We start from the raw sequence: 20,752 nt of genomic DNA on the forward strand, positions 1-20,752 counted from the left end.
AAACCTAGTCAGCAAACCAAAATATCTAGGGAGGGTTTAGGGATCCAAAAGAGAAAAAAAAAAAGATCTTTAAAGAGCATCTGTAGGTAAGAGTATGACACCCAACAGGGATAAAGGAAGGGAAAGGAGCAGAAAGGAAAGTGGGAAGGAAAGTTTTCCAATTGACCAGTTCCAGTGGGGACTCAAGGGGGCGCAACTCTACTCCCAGAGATTGTCTTTTTTTGGGGGGGGGGGATTTTAAGTAGATTTTATTCTCCAGGACAAGAATTGAATTTCTACTTGTTTATTACAGTACTGATAAAGTGTAATGTTGTTTACTAATCTCCCTCTGCACAAATTCAAGTATTCAGAATGCCCAGATTTACACAGTAGCTTAAATGTTACTTTTAACTGCTACTGCCTCTGCTACAAATTTTGCATCCTTCAATTTTTGGTGTCCTTCATTCTTGAAGAGGACCATGACTTCAGAGAAGTGATGCCATGACATGCAAGTGAATTGGATTTAGGTGAGGTCACCTGCCTCACTTTTCCCTCCAGAGACATCAGGGTCTAGTAGCCAGATATAGATCAAGATCTCGGTGGCCCTAAATGACCTGGGAGACCTTGGTTTGTAGTAGGCCGAAGCCACACCCATTCAGTGATTAAGGTTAAGTAGCAATTGAGGCTAAGAATATCCTCTTTCACTTAGGCAAATAAAATAAATCAGGAGGGGAGATTTCCCTGTCTTTTAGGCCAAAAGATTGCTATTTATATTCACTCTGAATCAATCCAGACCCAATTCACTTGCAAATGAATACCTTACTTACTTACAAATGCTCTTAAAAACTTTTTTTCTTTTGGAACCCTAAACCCTCCCAAGATATTTAGTAGTCTGCTGGCTAGATTTTTTTTCTTTAAGGATCATGCCAATACCACCCTTGAATTTAATTGTTTGGCCAACAGTAAGTCCCAAGCCTTTCTCAGAACACACACATACACACACATTCTATAAAACTGGGCATTTAATGTAGGTATATACAATGTTTTATATAATTTTATATATGTGTATATGTATATATGTCTCTACTATTATTAGTACAAATTCAACGTTTACTACACAACTCTTACATTTCAAAACAATGTTTTCTCAAAACACTTGAAGAGGTCAGGAAATACCAGTAATATTTTTATTTCATTGTGGCCTTGCCACTGATAATCTTGAGTTGGAACTTAATAGCCCAATTAAAAACATGAATTTCCTCTACAACATGACTGAAAAGTATACTAGCTTTTATTTGAAAGCCTCTGGTGGGCGATGAGAGAAGTAGACATTTACTATCTCCTTAGTCCATTTTACTTTGGGATAGCTTAAACATTTAGAGAGTTTTCCTTATAAAACACCAAAGTTGTTGATTTGCAACTTTCATCCATTGTTTCTATTATTCTATAGACTAAGATTAAAGGGAAGATAATCAATTGCATGTTTGGCTGTTCCCCAAGTATTTCTTACAAAAGAACGATTGCCACAAATTACTAGAAAGCTTTTACCTTAAATCACTTGGACCTACATAATCGCTTTGCTATCTCACTCTGATTTAAGTGGAAATTAAGCCTGTAACTTCTCATTGGGTATTTTCAAGACTGCCAGAAGGAATCAGCTGCCAGCTTACTAGAATGTGGGAAACGGCACGTGATCCAGAGACTGGAATCTAAATGCTAATTGAAAAAAGGTCAAGTGAAAAAGCCTCGCTTTTGCAGTGCTAGTGTTGTTTGCTGCCTGAAGTAGACAAAGAAACAGCTAGTCCTGGACCCTGTTTGGGGGGGTTAGGGCAATTTCTAAATATAATTACTGAAATAAGAATCATGCCTGAAATGCTGATGGCAATGGAACAGGTAAGGGTTGGACATTTAAGAATTAAAATACTTTGGTTTTGGAATTCGTGGTCTTACTGCTTTTAAAACAAAACATGAATGAATGCTTAAGAAAAATAGTACTAGTATCTAACAAGTCTACAAAGTTAGCCTGAGTGTACCATTTAGATGAAAAAAGTTCAACATTGAAAATGGGGATGAGAGGAAGGTTTTGATCTAGGAGATCACAGCATTCAATTAGACAGTTTAAGTAGCTGACATGAACACAATGCAAAATGATGTATGCTTTTTCCTTTGCCAGCACTTAAAATGTTTTCCCTTATCACCTTGTTTGGATTACTTGGGAGTTTTATATATGGTGCTCTATTATTTTTCTTTGTTTTGCTACATGAATAGATTTTTTTGTCAATATAGTATGGGTGTGTATATGTATTCTCTTCGTATTCAATTTAAATTCACAGACTCATTTGTGACATCTTACATTTGATTGCATTTTCATTTATCTTCCTAGTATCACCAAAGATATTTTTTCTACTCATGTAATAGTCCAGGAATAAAAGCCAAGCCACTTTGACAGGTAGCCATATACTAATGCTCAAATATAAGTCAGTTGAGTAACTATTACAGTGGGCTTCTTTTTCTCCCATTATACGTGACTGGGAAAATCGCCATACTATTTCTTACCTGGAGTACCTCCAGTGAACAGAATAAAGTGTTTTTATGTTTTCTTAAGCTGTTACATCCGAATCTCTATTTTAACTTTAAAGCAACCACCCAGGTACTTTTTTGTTTAAAAAATCTTATTTAGGTTTATTTGCTTTTCCAATTAATAACCTGTAGGTTGTGTAATTTTAAGGGCATTCAGTATGGCCTAAATAACAACTGAATCAAAATTTACACCAGGAAATCTACAATTGTTTTGCTTGGTCCTTTCTACTAGACTGTCCCTGGTTAAGAAGTTTTGAGAAGTGGGGAAAGAAGGGTTGGGGAAGATAGTAGACAAGTATCTGGACTCAGAAAAAAAAAAAAAAAAGTTTTTAATCTTAAGTTGACTTTAGCAAATGATGATTTGGAAACCAGTCTTTCTCCCTTAGGTTTTCTGGTGTTTTCAGAAATATAATTTTCCTCCTGCTCTTTAGGTAAATGTATCTACTCTATCTAGAAAAACATTAAATGTTATTACATGTCTAGAACAGGATCTGACAAGTCAAACTTGTGATGTGTTCTCCCTATCACACAAAAAATAGGAATACCTTTGTCTACCAAAAGTCGAGATAGCTGTGGCCTATTTCCAATAGGCCAAACTCTGTTTTTCCCCATTACTTGTTTTTTTAGAACTGACTATATTATGGCAAGACAGGAAACAAGGTCATTTCCTAACTTGAGATAACTAATAGAGATCTAATAATGTGAAAATTGTTGGAAAAAATAATTTACTAGGTGCAAAAAGGGAGCAGTAACTGTGTGAAGTCATAGACCATAAGATTTGGAGCTGAACAAGATTTTGTTGTTCATAATAAACAATTCATATTTTAAGAGTGCTTGGAATAACATTGCTACTTAGGTGACTTCAGCCAAATCGAACAACTTCTCTGAGCTTGTCTCATTTGTAAAATGAGGCTATGGGGTTAGATAGCCTCTATCTTCCAGCTCTGAATCTCGGTTCTCATTTGTAAGTGATAGGTTGAATATCACAATAATAATACAGTGTCATTGCCAATAAAGAGCAGTGCAGAGACCGGTCTTTTGACTCTTACCGTTCCTTCAGTCACTTTTCTTTGGCTGTCTCCTAGGGGTAATAAAAGGCCAAAATCTAAGTCTGATTGTCTCTAATCTTTTGAAAAAGTAGATGATCTTCTCGTTCCTCCTATAGCCTAGACTCGTTTAGAACCCGCCCCCTGTCATACGTTTGTCCCTTTAAGAAACTCCGAGAGAGAGGATGAGCATGGCCAATCAGCACTTCTGACTACAGAGGAAGCTAACCATTTAGCGACCCCGATCGGGAAAAGAGGTGTAGCCAATCGGTGTGCGTGTCAGTGGCGGCGGAAGCCGGAAGGGACCTCTGCGAGAGGCTGGGCCTGAGTCTAGTGGGAGGTGTTCCTGACGCTGGTGGCTGCGGGCCGAAACCCGGGCTGGGGCTCAGGTTGGAGGCAGACGGTTCCGCCACGGCTGCGGGAATGGTTGGGCGGGAGAAGGAGCTGACCATCCACTTTGTCCCTGGAAGCTGCCAGCTGGTGGAGGTGAGCGGAGTGGGCTCTCCTACCGTCTACCCCCCTTCTTTCCTCGGGGAGCGGGACTGCTTGCGTCTTTCTCCACTTGGGTGCTTCCGAGCCCCGGGGGACCGAGGCCGAGGAGGCGCCGGCGGGCAAAGCCTGAGAAGCGCCTGACTTTTTTTCTCTGAAGGCACTCCATTTCGAAGAGCTCCAGTCTTGGTGACGATTTCACTTTATTTCTCTTCTCTTTGCTGATTTTCCTGGAATTTCGTAATCTGTAGTTCAGAAAAAGCAGCTTTCTGGCAAACAGAACGCGGTGGGGGGGGGGGGGCTTGTAGGGTTTGGGTTCTTTCCGGGTAGGGATCTTGTATTCCTAAATTCGAGGACAGGTGGGCGGTCTCTTTTAGATCTCCTTGCAGGGGTGCTATTCTTAAGGTTTGTGGGGGTTGAGAACCTCCATTTCTGGTTGAGGCTGAGGAGAGTTTAGTGTCTACAAAGTCAGACTAGGGAATGTTGAACCCACGTTCTAACCCATCTTCCTTCTCCCCTCTATCTTTTTAGATAAACCCCTTCATAAATAATTCTGGAACTGAAATAGACAGTATATAAGTGGATAATGGTTTTTGTGGTAATCTTAGTGGTAGGCCTATACATGACAAGTAGTAAATAAAGTTACTGAATTAGAATAAAGTCTTTAGAGTGAATATTTTCTTAGTATCCTTCCGTTTCTTCATGGATAAGGCCTTCATAAACGTCTGGAATTGAATTAGGCTGCATATAAGTGGATAATGGTTTTTGTGGTAATCTTTGTGGCAGACTTATGTATAAGAAGGGAACATTTACTGAATTAGAATAAACTTTCTTGAGAGTCAATATTTTCTTAGTATCACAGATTGTGCGTATTTATTATTGACATATTCTTCTAAGAGACTATAGGGTACTGTTGGTAGAAAGCTTGAAGATCAGCTGCTTCCAGTCCCGGTGCCTACTTTACTTATTTTGTGACCCTGGGCAAGTTACTCTTATAAGATTAGAAGTTGCTGACCAACTGGTGATGTTATTTTTTTGCTAGTGAAATTACAGGTAGAGACTAATAAGAAATTATTTGTTGTAAATAATACGAAGCAGGAAAAAAAATGTTAGGATACGCAGTTTGCTCACATTATCTAGCTTTTCTACTGGGCAAGTCACTGTAATCTCACTCAACCTCAGTTCTCTGATAGGTAAAATGAAATGAAATCTGCCTTTCTCAAGAGCTTAAATAAGGTAATCTAAAACATGTCATGTAAAAACAACTTTTTTTTTTCCCCTGAGGCTGGGGTTAAGTGACTTGCCCAGGGTCACACAGCTAGGAAGTTAAGTGAATTCACGGCTGGTGCTCTATCCACTGCGCCACCTAGCTGCCCCAATTATAACTTTTGAAAGAGTTATTAACTTGCCAAATTAAAACTTTCAAGGATTAAAACATAATCATATATACGTGTTCATTAAAATACTGGAGACCTTTTGAGTATTTGGCATATAAACCAAAAGTAATTACTTCTCTTTTGCTGATAAGTACCTAAATTTGTAGCATTTATCCTGCAATACTTTTGGTAGTGGTGTGTAATGGTTTGCATTTGTATTTCATGTTCAGACTAAATTATAGAGTTATTGCCTAAATTTTTTTCGGTGAAATATTTTTAAGATTAGCAACACACTAGCTTTTTATTGAAAAGTAAAACTTGGAAGATATAGTTCCATTCTCCTAAAACAAAATCATATTCATAGAGTAATAAGTAAAATTCTTGAACAGCAAATTTTAGTGCATTTTAAAATATTTTCTTTGAATTTACATTTAAGTATCAGAGTTTGAGAAAAAAAATGGTTTATTGTTTTCTACTTGTGAAAGTGGATGTTTATACATGAATTTATTAAGTTCAGGGAGCTCTGAAGCTGCAATCAAAATTTGTAAATCAAACTTTCCTGAAGGCCATAACAATGTTGAGTATCAACTAGTAACATAATTTAATCTGATTTACTAGACCAAAGTAGAATGTTACACTTAAAATAGTATTTTTTTAAATCAAATTTTTGTCCAAATATGGTTTATTGGGTTGGGTTTATATAGAAACTATAATTTTTTTTTTTTTTTTTTTTTTTTTTTTTTCATTAAATTAACAAGTTACTTGACATGGTGGAAGCCCGGAAAGATTTGGAATTAGAATAAGACTTGTATTGTTTCTCACTCCACATTTATTCAGTAACTATTTGTTACATGGTATTGGGAGAGAGATTTGAAAATAAATAAAGTACAATCTCTGCTGTCAAATTTTAGTTTAGTTAGTTTTTAAACACAATTTTGGGGAGAGCCCTGGGAATTTCATAATGTTCATAGGATCACAGAAATTAGTTGTAAGACCCTTTAGACACTAGTCAAACTTCCTCATTTTTTGAAAGAAAAAAGATAAATTTTGATTGCCATTTCTCTGTTCTGTCTATAGTTAGGCTTCCACTTACTATATTTAAAATGCCCCCCAAATGAAAATTTTAACCCTCTTGAATGAGTTGAGGGTGGCTTTTTTAAATCACAGGTGTGATATTTTTTTTTCTCCTGAGGCCGAGGTTAAGTGTCTGAGACCAGATTTGAACTTGGATCCTCCTGAATTCAAAGCTGGTGCTCTATCCACTGCACCATCATATCTATGTTTTTTGATAAATCACTGAAAAGTGTGCTGACTAAATAGTGTGTGTGAGCTACATTCAGGTGTTATCAAGTGAATAGAAATAAGATTATCTGGTAATTAACTTTACTTGTCAAATCTTTGAAATAGAACTAAGCAGTATGCAATTTAAATTGGTTTTGCATTGATTTATTTTTTAGGGGGAGGGTACATTTGTAAATTCCTGGTAGTTTGAAATCTCAATTGTAGTTCCTTAAGTTGTTTGGTAAATTTTATTTGAAATTAAGTCAATTTCTTATGACATTGTGATGTTCAAATAAATCAGTTTTTGCCTTTACATTTTAGGAGGATGTTAATGTCCCCAGTAGGCGTGCTTTGATTACTGGTGCCACTGGCCTACTTGGCAGAGCTGTATACAAAGAGTTTGAGCAGAACAACTGGCATGCAGTTGGTTGTGGTTACAGTAGAGCTCGACCAAGATTTGAACAAGTCAATCTTTTGGATACTCATGCAGTTCATGATATCATTCAGGATTTTCAGGTATGTTGTAATAGTGAGAGAAGGGAAAAGACATTTAAGCACCTTCAGTGTTATAAATTTCCCAGATTATTTGAAACTACATGTCTAAGAAGTTAGCAGGCCATTAAGAAGTCAAGACAAAAACTAAATCTTAGGGTAGTGAAGTTACCATTAAGAAGAGTATGAGGCAAAAGGACAAAGAATATGAGAAATGAATGTGTCTAAGGAACAAAGAAGTAGAGAGATGAATTAGTATTGTTTTAGCACAGGGTCCATCACCAACAATATTTGGAATTTTTAGCACACTTTAAAGGTGGGATTTCCATCTTTATTAATTTGATGGATTAACAAATAAGTTTAAAAACTATTTGCTTCACCACGGGTAGGTGATAAAATCATGATTCTGATTTCTGTCCAATTCATGTCTATATCTTTCCATAATTATGTTATAATAAAGGATCTGCTTAGTTATTTTGTTACTATTTTTTTATTCAGCTCCTCACTGACAATGTGCTGTTGCTGAAATGCAGTTGGTTTTTGAGAGGTCATTTTTTTATGGACAAATCCTTTATCATAAGAGCCATATAAATATAAATAGTTCCGTAACCCGCAAGTTGTGTGCACACACCCTCAGACTTACATACACATGCACACATCCTTTTCCACCCCCAAGACTTTTCTGTTGCTTTAGGGTAACTGAAAAGAGATAAAAATGCTATGTATGTGTTATGTCAGTGTCTATACTGCTAAATCATAAAGCTTAGTTTCATTTGAGAAAGAATGGGGGGGGAGTATAAACCACATTCAGCATAATGTAACCTGAAAAAGTAATGATAAACATAGCCAAAGAGGTTTTCTTTTTCTTTTTTAAAAGATTGAAGTGGTACTTTTCTATCAGAGACTTATCAGTCTCATTAGCTCTTTGAGCAATTCTGAACACACAAAGTTAGGTAAATCCATCAGCATTGTTAATAAAAAGTCCTACCTTCTTATTTTCCTTCCCTCTGTTCTCCCCCAATTTCTGGAGCACTACTATCTGCTCCCTGGATTCCAAAATAGACAGCTATGCTAGGTTTCACTATAACTGCTAGCCATTGTGTTGAAAGCATCTGCATTTTAATTTATTGCTTAAAGATTTCATGAAAAAGAATGGAAATATTTGAATTTATTATAAGTTTATGTGCTAGAACTTTTTCTCCCCATCCCCTACTCCCCCCCTTTTTTTTCCCCTCGAGTTATAAAGCATTATGACGTAATAGAGACATCTAGAATAACCTGACATCAAGTCCCTCCTCAAAAAAAAAACTGATTGCCAAGTCATTTAGGATCTTAGTTCTCTAAGTAACTCACTAAGTTTATAGTTTGCAGAGCAGGGACTGACTTGCATTAGTAGAGAGTGTCCTCAATTAGGAGTTCCCTCTATTAGTGAATTCACAACTTTAATATCTCTTCCTATGTACATTTAACTCCATTCACTTGAAGAAGGAATAATAGTATAACTTATTTATTCATTCAGTAGTGGTGAAGAAGGTTTTGCTTTAATGAACATTTTCTCTATATTTACTATAGGGAAGATGTAGTTAATTCTGCATTTTTGTTGTTGTTAAAAATGCATGAATGCTTAATTCCAGCCCCATGTCATAGTACATTGTGCAGCAGAAAGAAGGCCAGATGTTGTAGAGAATCAACCAGATGCTGCTTCTCAGCTTAATGTGGATGCTTCAGGGAATTTAGCAAAGGAAGCAGGTAATTTGACATTATAGAACCTTTATAAAATATTAATTGCTGAGATTTAATATTTTAAATATATATTTAAGGGACATGGTTTTGTATTACTTTGCCTGGAAAAAAAACCACAAAATAAAACACTTTCTTTTATTATAATTCGGTCAAGGGTGTTTTTTGCTTTTTGTTTTAATCTGTTTAGTCATTTAATATTGTTTTTTTTTCCCTCTAGCGGGAATTGGAGCATTTCTGATCTACATTAGCTCAGATTATGTGTTTGATGGAACAAATCCACCTTATACTGAAGAGGATACTCCAAATCCCCTAAATTTGTATGGTAAAACAAAACTAGAAGGAGAAAGGGCTGTCTTGGAAAACAATGTTGGTAAGAAATAACATTATTAGTTATTTAATGCTAGTGGGAAATATTCTTGGCTATTTTATGGCTTGTACAATTTGAATTCCAAAGTTTCTTCTACTCTTTTTCCTCTCATTGAGGTGAGCAGTTTGGTAAAGTTATGTACAGTCTGTATGTGATTCATTACATTGTTTTTAGTGAATGATCAATTTTATGAATAGTTTATATGTAAAAGAACACAGCTATAAAAAAAGGTAGAAAAACAAAACTTCAGAAGGTGAGACATCTTAGCCTTCACGATTTTATCTATTTCTTGTTTTATTACCTATAATTCTCTTAATAATACCTTATATATTTGAACATAGCCTAAGTTTTCTTGCCACTCATCTCTGTCTGTCTCATTCATAATAATCCTTCGATATCCAGTTCCCGCACAAAAACCCTTATTTTCTCTTAACGATTCCTCTCTTCTGAACTCACATAGTACTTCATTCTATTTTGCATTAGAGGTAATAATATCTTAATCATTTGACTTAACCATTTAAGCCTTCTTAGAGCTTGAATTTTGTATCACATATCTTTTTATCTCATTTATATTGTAGGCTACTACAAACATTAGAAGAACATAACTTTTGTTGGTTGAAAATATACTGAACAAATGCTTTTTAAAAATTAGAATGATTCATTCACTGATCAGCAGTTTGGGAATGCATTTTATTAAAAACCTTCAGAATAATACTTGTGTAAGAAGTTATTGTAGATGGGAAGATGTTAAGATTTTGTGATTGCCATGTTACACAAAACTTGAAAAGCAAAACTAGTTTGAAACATTGTTTCCTCAAAGGTGCAGCAGTCCTGCGAATTCCTGTTCTGTATGGAGAAGTTGAAAAACTAGAAGAAAGTGCTGTAACTATTATGTTTGACAAAGTCCAGTTCAGTAACAAATCTGCTAACATGGACCACTGGCAACAGAGGTTTCCCACAAATGTTAAGGATGTTGCCAGTGTTTGCCGGCAGCTGGCAGAGAAGAGGATGCTGGTGAGAATTCTATGTCCTGTAGTGTAGGGTTTTACATATCTAGGATTCACATATTGAATAGACTAGCTTCTTTTCAAACTAGGAAAATTGTGGATTAGATAGAGATCTCTTTACAAGTTGCACATTTATTACACACAGGTAATGTGTAAAGACAATTTATAATTTTTATGCATAGCAACAGTTAAATTGTTTATCCTAAAACTCAAATCTGTTTTTGCTAAATAATGTCTTCAATCTTAGAGAAGTTGGTTCCTCCTGTATATCAAGGAAAAGATTTAGATGTATTCTAAAGACCAAAGAAGCATCAGTTAGTTTATTATCTGAGTTGCTTTAAATCCATTTTATATAATTTTAAGACATTTGTGTAAAATTTTTGATGATCTGTAGTTTTGTTGGTGTGAGTTCTCCCTCCACTAATACATCACAATTGTTCTATAGCTTACAAATATGTATCAGGCACCATGCTAGGTATTGGTAATATAATGACAAAATCTAAATATCTGCTTTTTAGAGCTTATATTGTTCTGGGAATGTGGTAGATTTATAACATAATGGGTTCACGGCGAAGTAAATATAGACTACAAATGAATTCAAACTGAGTAGGGCAGGAAAGTATGCCAAAAACTGGGAAAATCCAAAGAATCTTAAAAGTTGAGCTTTTAAGAAAGCTAGGGGTTCCAGGAAGTAAAAATGAGGAAAGAGAATGTGAGCCATATGAGTGGTAGAAAAATGGGGAGGGGGTCAGGGAAAGGGTCTTTTGCAAACATGGAGATAAAAGATGACCACAGTGAATAGAGAACAGAAATTAGATCAATGTGACTATGGTATAGAATACAGGAGAAGAAAAATGTGTAACCAGCTTAAAAAGATAGATAGGCTGGATCCAGGTTGTTAAGGAGATTAGATTATCTATAGGTAACTATTAGAATTTAAATGTAAAATACCTCACTGGAAAAGCTACTAACATGGAAAATAGTTACAGGGAGGTAATTTAAAAACTATTGGTATATCCAGACTGCCATTATCCAAAAAAACCCAAAACCAACATAAACATTTTTCAAGAAATTATCAAAGAAAACTGCCCTGATAATTCTAGAATTGAAGGGAAAATAGAATCCATTGATCACTTCCTAAAAGAGGTACCATAACAAAAATCCCCAGGAATATTGTAGCTAAATTCAAGATTTCCCAGATCAAGGAGAAAATAGTGCAAACAAATCAGAAAGAAACAATTCAATATATCACAGAGCTATCGTTAGTATAATATAAGAGTTCCAGCTTCTGCATTCCAAAGCAAAGGAGCTAAGATTACAATGAAAAATCACTTACCCAGCAAAACTGAGTAATCTTTTAAGGGGGTAAAAATGGACATTTAATAAGAGGATTTTTCAAGCATTCCTGACAAAAAGAGTAGAGTTGAATAGAAAAATCTGATTTTCAAATTCAAGATTTAAGAGAAGCATAAAAATATAAATGTGAGTTTATGATGGGATGAGATCCACAAAAATAAGGGGAGAAGAGAGAGATAGAATCTGGTATATTAAGTTTGAGATATTTCTGGGCTATTCTGGTAAATCTATCACATAAACATGGAAACAGTACTGGAGCTAAGAAAAGAGATAAGGACTGCTTGTATTAAATTAAGTTCATTTTAGTAGGCTGAAATTGCCTTGAGGGTACTACTGTAATTGAGTTGCATTCCTAATTCAAATAATAAATTTGAACAATTTATGGGGATAGTCATTTATATTTATTTTCTAAAAATGTTAGGAAAAAACAGTATATATTATAAGATGTTTTTACTTCTTCATTAGTCTTGTTTACAGAAAAGTTGTTCTAGAAATAATATTGAAGAAAAAGGATGATCTTTGATGCCTGGTAGCCTAAGTAAACATCTCAGAAGATCTTGGTATTTATTTTGTGTTGCTTTTTTTTGTTCTTAGGATCCTACAATCAAAGGCACCTTCCATTGGTCTGGCAATGAACAAATGACCAAATATGAAATGGCATGTGCTATTGCAGATGCTTTTAACCTTCCTAATAGTCACTTAAGACCTGTAAGTATATGGCATGCAGAAGTTTAAAAAAAAAAAAAAAAAAAGAAGCTCCCTTCCTTAAAGGCCAAATGTGTGATTGCAAAGTAGACTTGGCTGAATAAGGCAAATGCACTGTGTGGATACAAAATTATGCTTGTAGTGGATAATGGATTTGGAGGCAGTGGACATGGGTTCAGTTCCCAAATCTTATCTCAGTGACTTTTCTGGGCCTCAGTTTCCTCACATATAATTAAAAAAAAACAACAACCTTTTAATCAGTTAACAAATATTTATTTAAATAAACCTCCCACCTACAAAGGATCTGTGTTAGTTACTAGGGATACGAAGGCAAAAATGAAGCAGTTCCCTGCATTGAGGAGCTTATATTTCATCTAGGAGAGATAACGTTTCATATGTGTTTTTACAAAATAAAGAAGATAATTTTGGTGAGGGAAAAAACTTAGATTATTTATAGGAAGGTGGTGGGTCTTGAAAGGATAGTATTTTGGAAAAGGAAATAAATTCTAAACAATATACAATGAAACAATCACTCACAAGAACTTGGTTCTAATTTTGTGTTCCTTTGTTCCTAGAATTCCTCAAAGAAGCCTTCCACTCACCTAGTAATGACTAGATATAAACTTTAGATTGGTTAAATGGGATTATAGGATCTCATTCATTTAGAAATGGAAGGGATATCAGAGCTTACCTTGCAATTGAGGGAACTGAGGCCCAAGGTGATAAAGGGATTTGCCCATGGTAGCATAAGTAATAACTACCAGAAGTGAGATTTGAATTCCTATTTTATAACCCCTTTGCAGTTCTGAATCTATAATTCTATGCTAACAGTTTATCCTCCTAGGGATGAGGTTTATCATTTTTCTTTATAAATGTTTAATTTGTTCTTGTTAGAGCCTCCAGAAATTTTTTTTTTTTTTTTTTTTTTTCCCCCCAAAAAGATCACCGACAGCCCAGTCTTGGGAGCTCCACGTCCAAGAAATGCTCAACTTGACTGCTCCAAATTAGAGACCCTGGGCATTGGCCAACGAACACCATTTCGGATTGGAATTAAAGAATCACTTTGGCCTTTTCTCATTGACAAGAGATGGAGACAAACAGTCTTTCATTAGTTTTAAGTACAAAAAGTACAGTACATGGCACTTTTTAAAGAAAAAGGAAATAGTTTTGTATGAGTGTTCAATTGTGACACTTATGATCTTTCAGGTAAATGATATTGCTCTTGCACTAGTGAAACTGTTACCTAAGGGAGCTAAGTGGCAAAAGAGCCCTGATTGAAGTAATAATCTTTCCTTTTATCATTTTGTTTCTACTGGCTTAATTTCTTGTTGGAAAATGGTAAATTATGATTCTTAAAATATTTTATGACCAGGATAAAGCAGATCCACCACAGACTTTCTTTTGGATGCAATGCATTGTCCATGCTGTTGACTTCAGTTTCTCATCACAAAAAAAGAGAAAAAAATCATTTTTATGGTTATTGTTCAAATGTGAGTTAAACTGATGTGAAAAATCATTGGCGTTCATTATTTCATTGCTTTGAGCTCAGATCAAATGTTTAAAAAAAAAGCAAAACCTTATTTTTGCAACTTAAGTACAATTTTTATGCTTAAGATATATTTTCAGAATGTTCTGTATCTTGAAAACTGTAGCTCGATGTTTACTGCATTTTTAGCAAAATACAGTGAGCACCCATATGAATGGGTTCCTTTATGTGTTTTTGTAACTGTCTTTTTTCACTCCATGTCTCTAAATGATGTTTTGAATCTGTGGCTGTACTTTAAACTTGTTTTAGTCTGATAATGAACCTTGTAAGCTTTTTGACTAGTCATGAATAATAATAAATCTATATTGCTGGCATGAGAGTTCTTAATTTCTTTGTTCTCAGTAATTTTTCATTCTTTTCTAGTTCCATATTTTCTTGAATAGGACTGAGTTATAGTGGGATTAACCTTGAAGCTGGAATCGGAAGAACTGGATTTGAATATTGATTCTCTTATTACCTGTTTGATCTTGAATTGGGCTCTTCAATTCTAAATTTTTCTCCTTCCCACTCCTAAAATTAGTAAGAACCCGATAAAGATTATACATATATAGTCATGTTAAACATTTCCAAATATGAAATAGTGGTTTTTTTCTAATGTCCCTTTTACTGCAAATACCAAGATAAATATTTTTTGTTCCTTATGTAGGTTTTACTATCATAACAACTTTGATACTTTGGAGGCTCAGCTGCTATCTCATCCTAAAGTATCTCTCCACTAAGCTATCTATCAGGATCACTTGAATATTTATAATATTTGCAGGCCATACAAAATTATCAACTTATAGAATCCAAGCAATGGGAGGTTCTACCTAGGTTTTAGCTCATAATTGCCTGTTGTTGATTATGCATGATTTTGTAAATGCACAACCTGGGCTGGAAGCTCCCCACTTCTATACAAATGTGGTAGGTAAAAGATAAATTGGAGATAATTTCACAAAGAAAGTATTAAAATTAAGGAAGTCAAGGAAAAGTTTTCTACGGAGATGAGCCTTGAAAGGAAGCCAGGGTAGACTCTAGAATGTGAAAATGTTAGAGAATTGATAGATTTTGTAATGGATTAAATGATCAATTCTTAGTCATTGTGTCTCAGAAAAAGAGATCTGGGAAAGACCTTAATTTAGAAAGTCCAATGTCCACTGCGTCTTGACTTTTCTTGCCATTTGACTCAATAATTCTGCAGTAGAGTGAGGCTATTGAGCAGCTCAAATCCAGTTCACTCAAAAGTCCAAAATCTCATGAGGTTATTGGGATTTAAACGGGTGAAGAAGATGATGGTGGCAGAAAGTGTCTAAGAGAAAGCATTTGAGTGGAAGAATGGGATAGTGAGGTATTAAGGGAGATAGTGAACCAAACACTAAATTAGTTGAGAAACAAAGAGGAGTGACCTAAAAGTCCTAAGGCAATAGCTATCAGGATTTTGATTGGTTGGCAGATAAGAATTGCATGAACTTCAAAAAAAAAAATTACTGAGTTAATAGGGCTAAAAAAAACAAACCTTAGAAGTCAATGGGGAATATGCAATATTCCAACTCCCTGCCTCAAGCAGTGAACCTAGGAGAATGAGTGATGGTGCAGTCCTGGAAAGGGTGGGGAGGGAGGCTGTGTTAGTGTTGTTCCATAGTTCTCTTTAATGTCCTGACCCAATTTCCCTAATTGTTTTATTGTTAATCTGCCTAGGTTATAACCATTCCCTTTTAGTGTTAGGATAAAGGTTTTATATCTTAGGCCTTAGGCTATACTTATTCCCTCTTGATATTTATAATAGGATAAAGGTCTTTATCCATTTTAGACCGTCATTAAATTATCAGGAGCCTCTCCAGTACCTCGTTATCCTAGATGTCTCCCCCCCATCCAGATACTTCCCCCATTATGTCATTATTCTTGTTACCCTATAAAAGAATGTTGTATCCGATATTCAGTGCTGGATTCTTTGAGACCAAAGTCTCATTCAGCCCTGGGATCAACCATGGATCCATTTGGTCCCAATAAATCTCTCCATTTAATAAAATCTGTATGGAATACTGTCATCTCTTATCTTGCTCAGTTTCTCCAGCATTACATTAGGAGGCCCAGGTTTTGATGATTGCTAGAGCATAGAGTGGGAGAGGAAAATATTTAGTATAAAGGCAAGTTTGTCCCCATCAAAGAGGCATCCTAGAGGGCAATGGAAGGGGGGATGATAGCTGTTGAAGATGTTAGGGAGAGCAGGTTTGATGATGGGAATAAGGAATAATAAAGCAGGGAATGATGAATGAGAATTGGATAATCTGTAGGGTTTCAAAATCATTGGGATAATTAGGATATGACCAGGTATGGGAGTATTCGTCAAATGAAAGGTGCACTCTGCCCAGAGAAGAGTGGAGATGAGGCAAGAAACGTGTCACAAGACAGAAGGGACATAGTGAAGTGGGAGGCCCTGTTTCACTACTGCTCTTCTTTTTGAAGGCTGAACATTAAGCAGGAGATGGAAGGCCTGAGATTAAAAGGAAGCTGTTTGAACTGGAAGATCATGTCACCTCCAGAATTCAGGTTGGCAGCAGGAGGTGGAAGCTAACTTTCTGGTAAAGATGAAAGTCACACCCTAATCTTCCAGTAGTCTTGCCTGGAGGACAAACTCAGTAGCATGTGAAAAGTTAGATTTAGTTAGATTCAATTAGATCAGACAAATTCAGTTTTATATTCAAAAATATCTAGGGGTGATTGCACTGTTTTATAGACAATTAGTATCTTTAGAAGAGCTAGCTAGAAAATCAGTCACTTGTTTTCTTAGTTGAATCTTCCTTAATATATATTATTCAGTAGTACATTCTTTCCCTTAGCCATTCTGCTATTTAAATAAGAGGGCATCAAACTACTAACTCCCTATAGATGGTGTGTTCCATAAAACTTGAATATGGCTACTGAAACTTCTGGGATCATTTTGTTAGTGTTTTCGATGGAAAATACTTTGGTTTTACTGTTAGTTATACTCATACTTGTAGAAAGTATGTTCCATTATAAATATCACATTTTAATACAGAAGGCAAGGCTAGACAAGGTAGAAAGTTTTATAAAAGCCTCTTGTCACAAGAAATGAGAACATGGTGCATTTTTAAAAATTAATTTATTTTTAATATACATTGCTTTGTGAGTCATTGGGAAAGAAAAATTAGAACAAAAAGGAAAAACCATGGATAAGGAAAAAAGAAGTGACCATACCCTGTGTTGATTTGCATTCAATCTCCATAATTCATTTTCTATTCAAAGTCTATTGGCATTGCCTTGGACCACTGAACTATGAAGAACCAAGTCTTTCATAGTTGATCATTGTACTTTCTTATTGTATGCAATGTATTCCTGGTTCTGCTTGTTTCACTCAGCATCAGTTTATGTAAATCTTTCCAGACCTTTCTAAAATCATATTCAGCATTTTTTATAGAACAATAATATTCCATTACCTTCATATACTACAACTTGTGCAGCCATTACCCAATTGATGGGCATCTACTCATTTTGCAATTCTTTGCTACCATAAAAAAAGTTTCCAAAAACATTTTTGCACATTTGGGTCCTTTTCCTTCTATGAATTTCTTGGGATATAGACCTGAACATGGTATATTTAACCCAGGATTCTGTGATTAACATCTCAAAAAATGTTTTATTGGGGAGGTTGTCCCCCCAAAAAAATTTCAAAAAGTTAAGAATGCTGCTCCAAATTTTCATAATAATTTCCTTTGAAAATATTAACTTTTGCTTTTATAGGATTCTTTCTAAATATATTCCTCTATATCACCTCATTTTTAACAAATAATAAAGAAAAGTAAGTTTTGGTTTTTTTTTAAAGTAAAAGAAAAGAGTGGGAGAAGGGGAGAGGATATTCAGCAAAACAAACCAACACATTGACTTCTGACATACTATGTTGCATCCATATTGACTTGCTACCTGTGCAAAGAAAGGAAAAGATGTGTTTTCAGTCACTTTAATTATACAGCATTCAGTTTTTGTTGTTTCTGTTCATTTTGTCACTGTACACCATATTTTTCTTATTAAAATGCTCCACTCTTCATTAGTTAATGTAAGTCTTCTCAGACTTAGGAGGAATTCTTCATATTCATCTTTTTTTTTTTTTTTTTTTTTTTTTTGGTACACTAATACATTTTATTCATGTACCATGATTTGTTTAGCAATTATTCTATAAGCATCTGTTGTGTTTACAATTCCTTGCTAACACACATGCACACAAAAACAAGGAGGATGGGTAAAAAGTGCCTGCTTTGAATAATTTGGTGTATATGATATCTTTCTGCCTAGGACTAACTTGGAATATGCCTAGAAGTGAGATCTCTGGATCAAATGATATTAAACTTTCTTAAATCATAATTTACAGATTATTCTTGAGAGTGGTTGGACCAATTCCAGGTTTCTCTTAAGAGTTTATTAGTATGTCTGTCTACCTGCAGCCCTTAAAAAACTATTTTCCATCTTTAAAATTTATGCTTTTCTTAGGCAAGGCAATTGGGGTTAGGTGACTTGCTCAGTGTCATACAGCCTGTGAATGTTTAGTATCTAATTCTGAATTTGAAATCAAGTCCACCTGCTTGCAGGGCCAGTGCTTTATCCACTTTGCCATCTAGCTGCTGAAAAAAAAAAAATTGTCTAATTCTGGGTTTAAAGTAAAATCTCAAGGTTTTTTGTTTTGTTTGTTTTTTTTTAATTTGCATTCTTTAACAAATTGGAAACAGTATACCATAGTGCATAAAATGTTTGCCAGAGGAAGATTTACTGACACAGTGATACTAGATAACTTATCTGTCATTCAGTTTTCTTATTTATAAAATGAAAACATTGTACTATGTGGTCTCCAAATTCCATTCCAGTTCTAAATTAGAGATCTTACTCCTTTCCAGCTCTAAATCAGGGATCCTATTACAGATCTGTTATCCAGGATTTTGCTAAAGATCTTCAAATTCATGTATATATTGCTTGTACTCTGTTAAATAAGTTTATAAATTGTTGTTTAAAAATAGAATCTCCTTTTGTTATAAGAGCCACATTTTTTAAGACTGAGTTTTTCCCTGATTATATAATTCTAAGATTATATAATTTGACAAATAAGTCTATATGTACCTTTCATTATTTTAGGATATTGAACATATCTTTCCTGAATTTTATTTACAGATTGAGGAAGTCTAATATTTTAAACTCCATTCACTTAATAGTTGAGGAAATTAAACATGCTATATTTTTTACATGTTATAGGTGCCTATAATTTTTAAATACTATGTTAGTGAAACTTCTTAAAGGAGCAGTCAGTTGTCCCTGATCTTATCTATAGCTCTTCAAGTTACATACTCAAATAATATGGATGCTAAGAACAAATCTAAACTGAAGTCAGCATGACACATTGACATTACCAATTAAATATTCATTTGTCCTTTAGATAATAGCTATCGATGTTCTCTTGTTAATGTGCAAGCTCACTAAGACAAAAGCTAGGTTCGTTGTTTCCCATTGTGAGATGAAATCTAACTTAATTTCAATGTAATCATAAATTTATACATGATAAATCCATGGTAAATATCTCATGCATATGGAAATTATAAGAATAATCAGGACATCAAAACAGGTATTAAAGCAAGTTTAAGGAAAGTTTATTTTTGAGCTAAAAGCTAATTCCTATAACTGGTTTATGTAAGCCTTAAAATAAAAGCAGATTTTTAATGTAATAAAAATTAAAAGTTCTCAACATTTTGCTTTTTTCCCATAGATTTGATTTATTGGGTACTAAGGATTTCCTTCAATGTAAAAGAATTTGCCTTTGTGCATATTCTTCCAAAGAGTCATAAAGCCAATGGGAAATTGATAAAAATCAAAAAGTTATCTGATTAGTAATTCTTTTGTTGACTGTGATAGATATTCCTTATCAGGAACAATATTATGGTTTGATCTAAAGTCAGTCTGGTAATATTGTTGAATGTCTTATCACACTCCAGAAAGTAGCTGATCATCTTGGAACAGCTTCAAAAGCAATTTTAAAAATCCCTTGAAATGTTATTTCAGACAAGAAAAAATTAGATGTATGGAGAAATGTTATGAGAAATAGTGGAGAAATAATGAATCTGTGTATCATTTGTAATTGCTCCTATAAAAAATTTATAACATAAAAGGCATCTGTTAACCTAGGGACAGACAGCTCAGGAAACCTTTTCATCACAAATGCAGATGTTTTATGAATTTGAGCTCAAAGCATTTTTAAGTGTCCAAATTGTAATCTCAAACTTTGTTTAATATATTGGCTCTCCTTCTACGTTCCAAACTGCTTTGCAAAAGCTGATTGGTTTTTTTTCCCCCCAACTGACAGGTCTGCAATGAAAAGTAGACTATTTGTCTCACTAATGTAGTTTTGAAGTTTTGAAGGGCAGTTCTGAATCAAGATGAAGGGTCAGGATTAGCACAGATGTCATTAAAGGATGATGGATTGAAAAGAATTTTTAGTTCCTAAATGTCTGAGGTTTTTGTATCTGGTTTCCATTCTTATAAGGGTCAGAAGAAAGGAAGAGTCACATACAGTGCAACAGGAAGTAAACAGGCAATAAAATTAAGACCCCCAGAAGTGGGCTTCTGTGTATTAGTAGGGACCACCTCATGGACAGGAACTCTGGTCACATTGAGATTGCACCATTAATGGGAGGTGTCTCCTCTGATTGGCTGTGTGTATGATTTCTAGACCCTATTTAAGTTATGGTCCTCTTTGATCTGGAGTTCACTGGGAGTCAGCAGAAGATCAGTTAGGCAGGATGTGAACA

The 20,752-nt window shown here is 34.8% G+C and overlaps 1 protein-coding gene across 2 annotated transcripts; it reads left to right on the forward strand.

The window, feature by feature from the left end:
- Positions 1–1,676: 1,676 nt before the first annotated feature.
- On the forward strand, positions 1,677–14,281 carry MAT2B (methionine adenosyltransferase 2 non-catalytic beta subunit). Of its 2 annotated transcripts, none has more exons than XM_074292007.1 (7): positions 1,677–1,872; positions 7,073–7,267; positions 8,878–8,992; positions 9,204–9,356; positions 10,174–10,367; positions 12,311–12,424; positions 13,363–14,281. In XM_074292007.1, exons 1-7 carry the CDS (start codon positions 1,843–1,845, stop codon positions 13,531–13,533), a joined length of 972 nt encoding a protein of 323 aa, XP_074148108.1. In that variant the 5' UTR covers positions 1,677–1,842; the 3' UTR covers positions 13,534–14,281. The 2 variants fall into 2 exon arrangements, with proteins under 2 accessions (XP_074148108.1, XP_074148109.1); XM_074292008.1 differs by lacking the exon at positions 1,677–1,872 and adding an exon at positions 3,870–4,091.
- Positions 14,282–20,752: the final 6,471 nt, after the last annotated feature.

The sequence above is a fragment of the Sminthopsis crassicaudata genome, chromosome 2, assembly GCF_048593235.1.
Source record: "Sminthopsis crassicaudata isolate SCR6 chromosome 2, ASM4859323v1, whole genome shotgun sequence".
In the NCBI taxonomy this organism is placed as follows: Eukaryota; Metazoa; Chordata; class Mammalia; order Dasyuromorphia; family Dasyuridae; genus Sminthopsis; species Sminthopsis crassicaudata.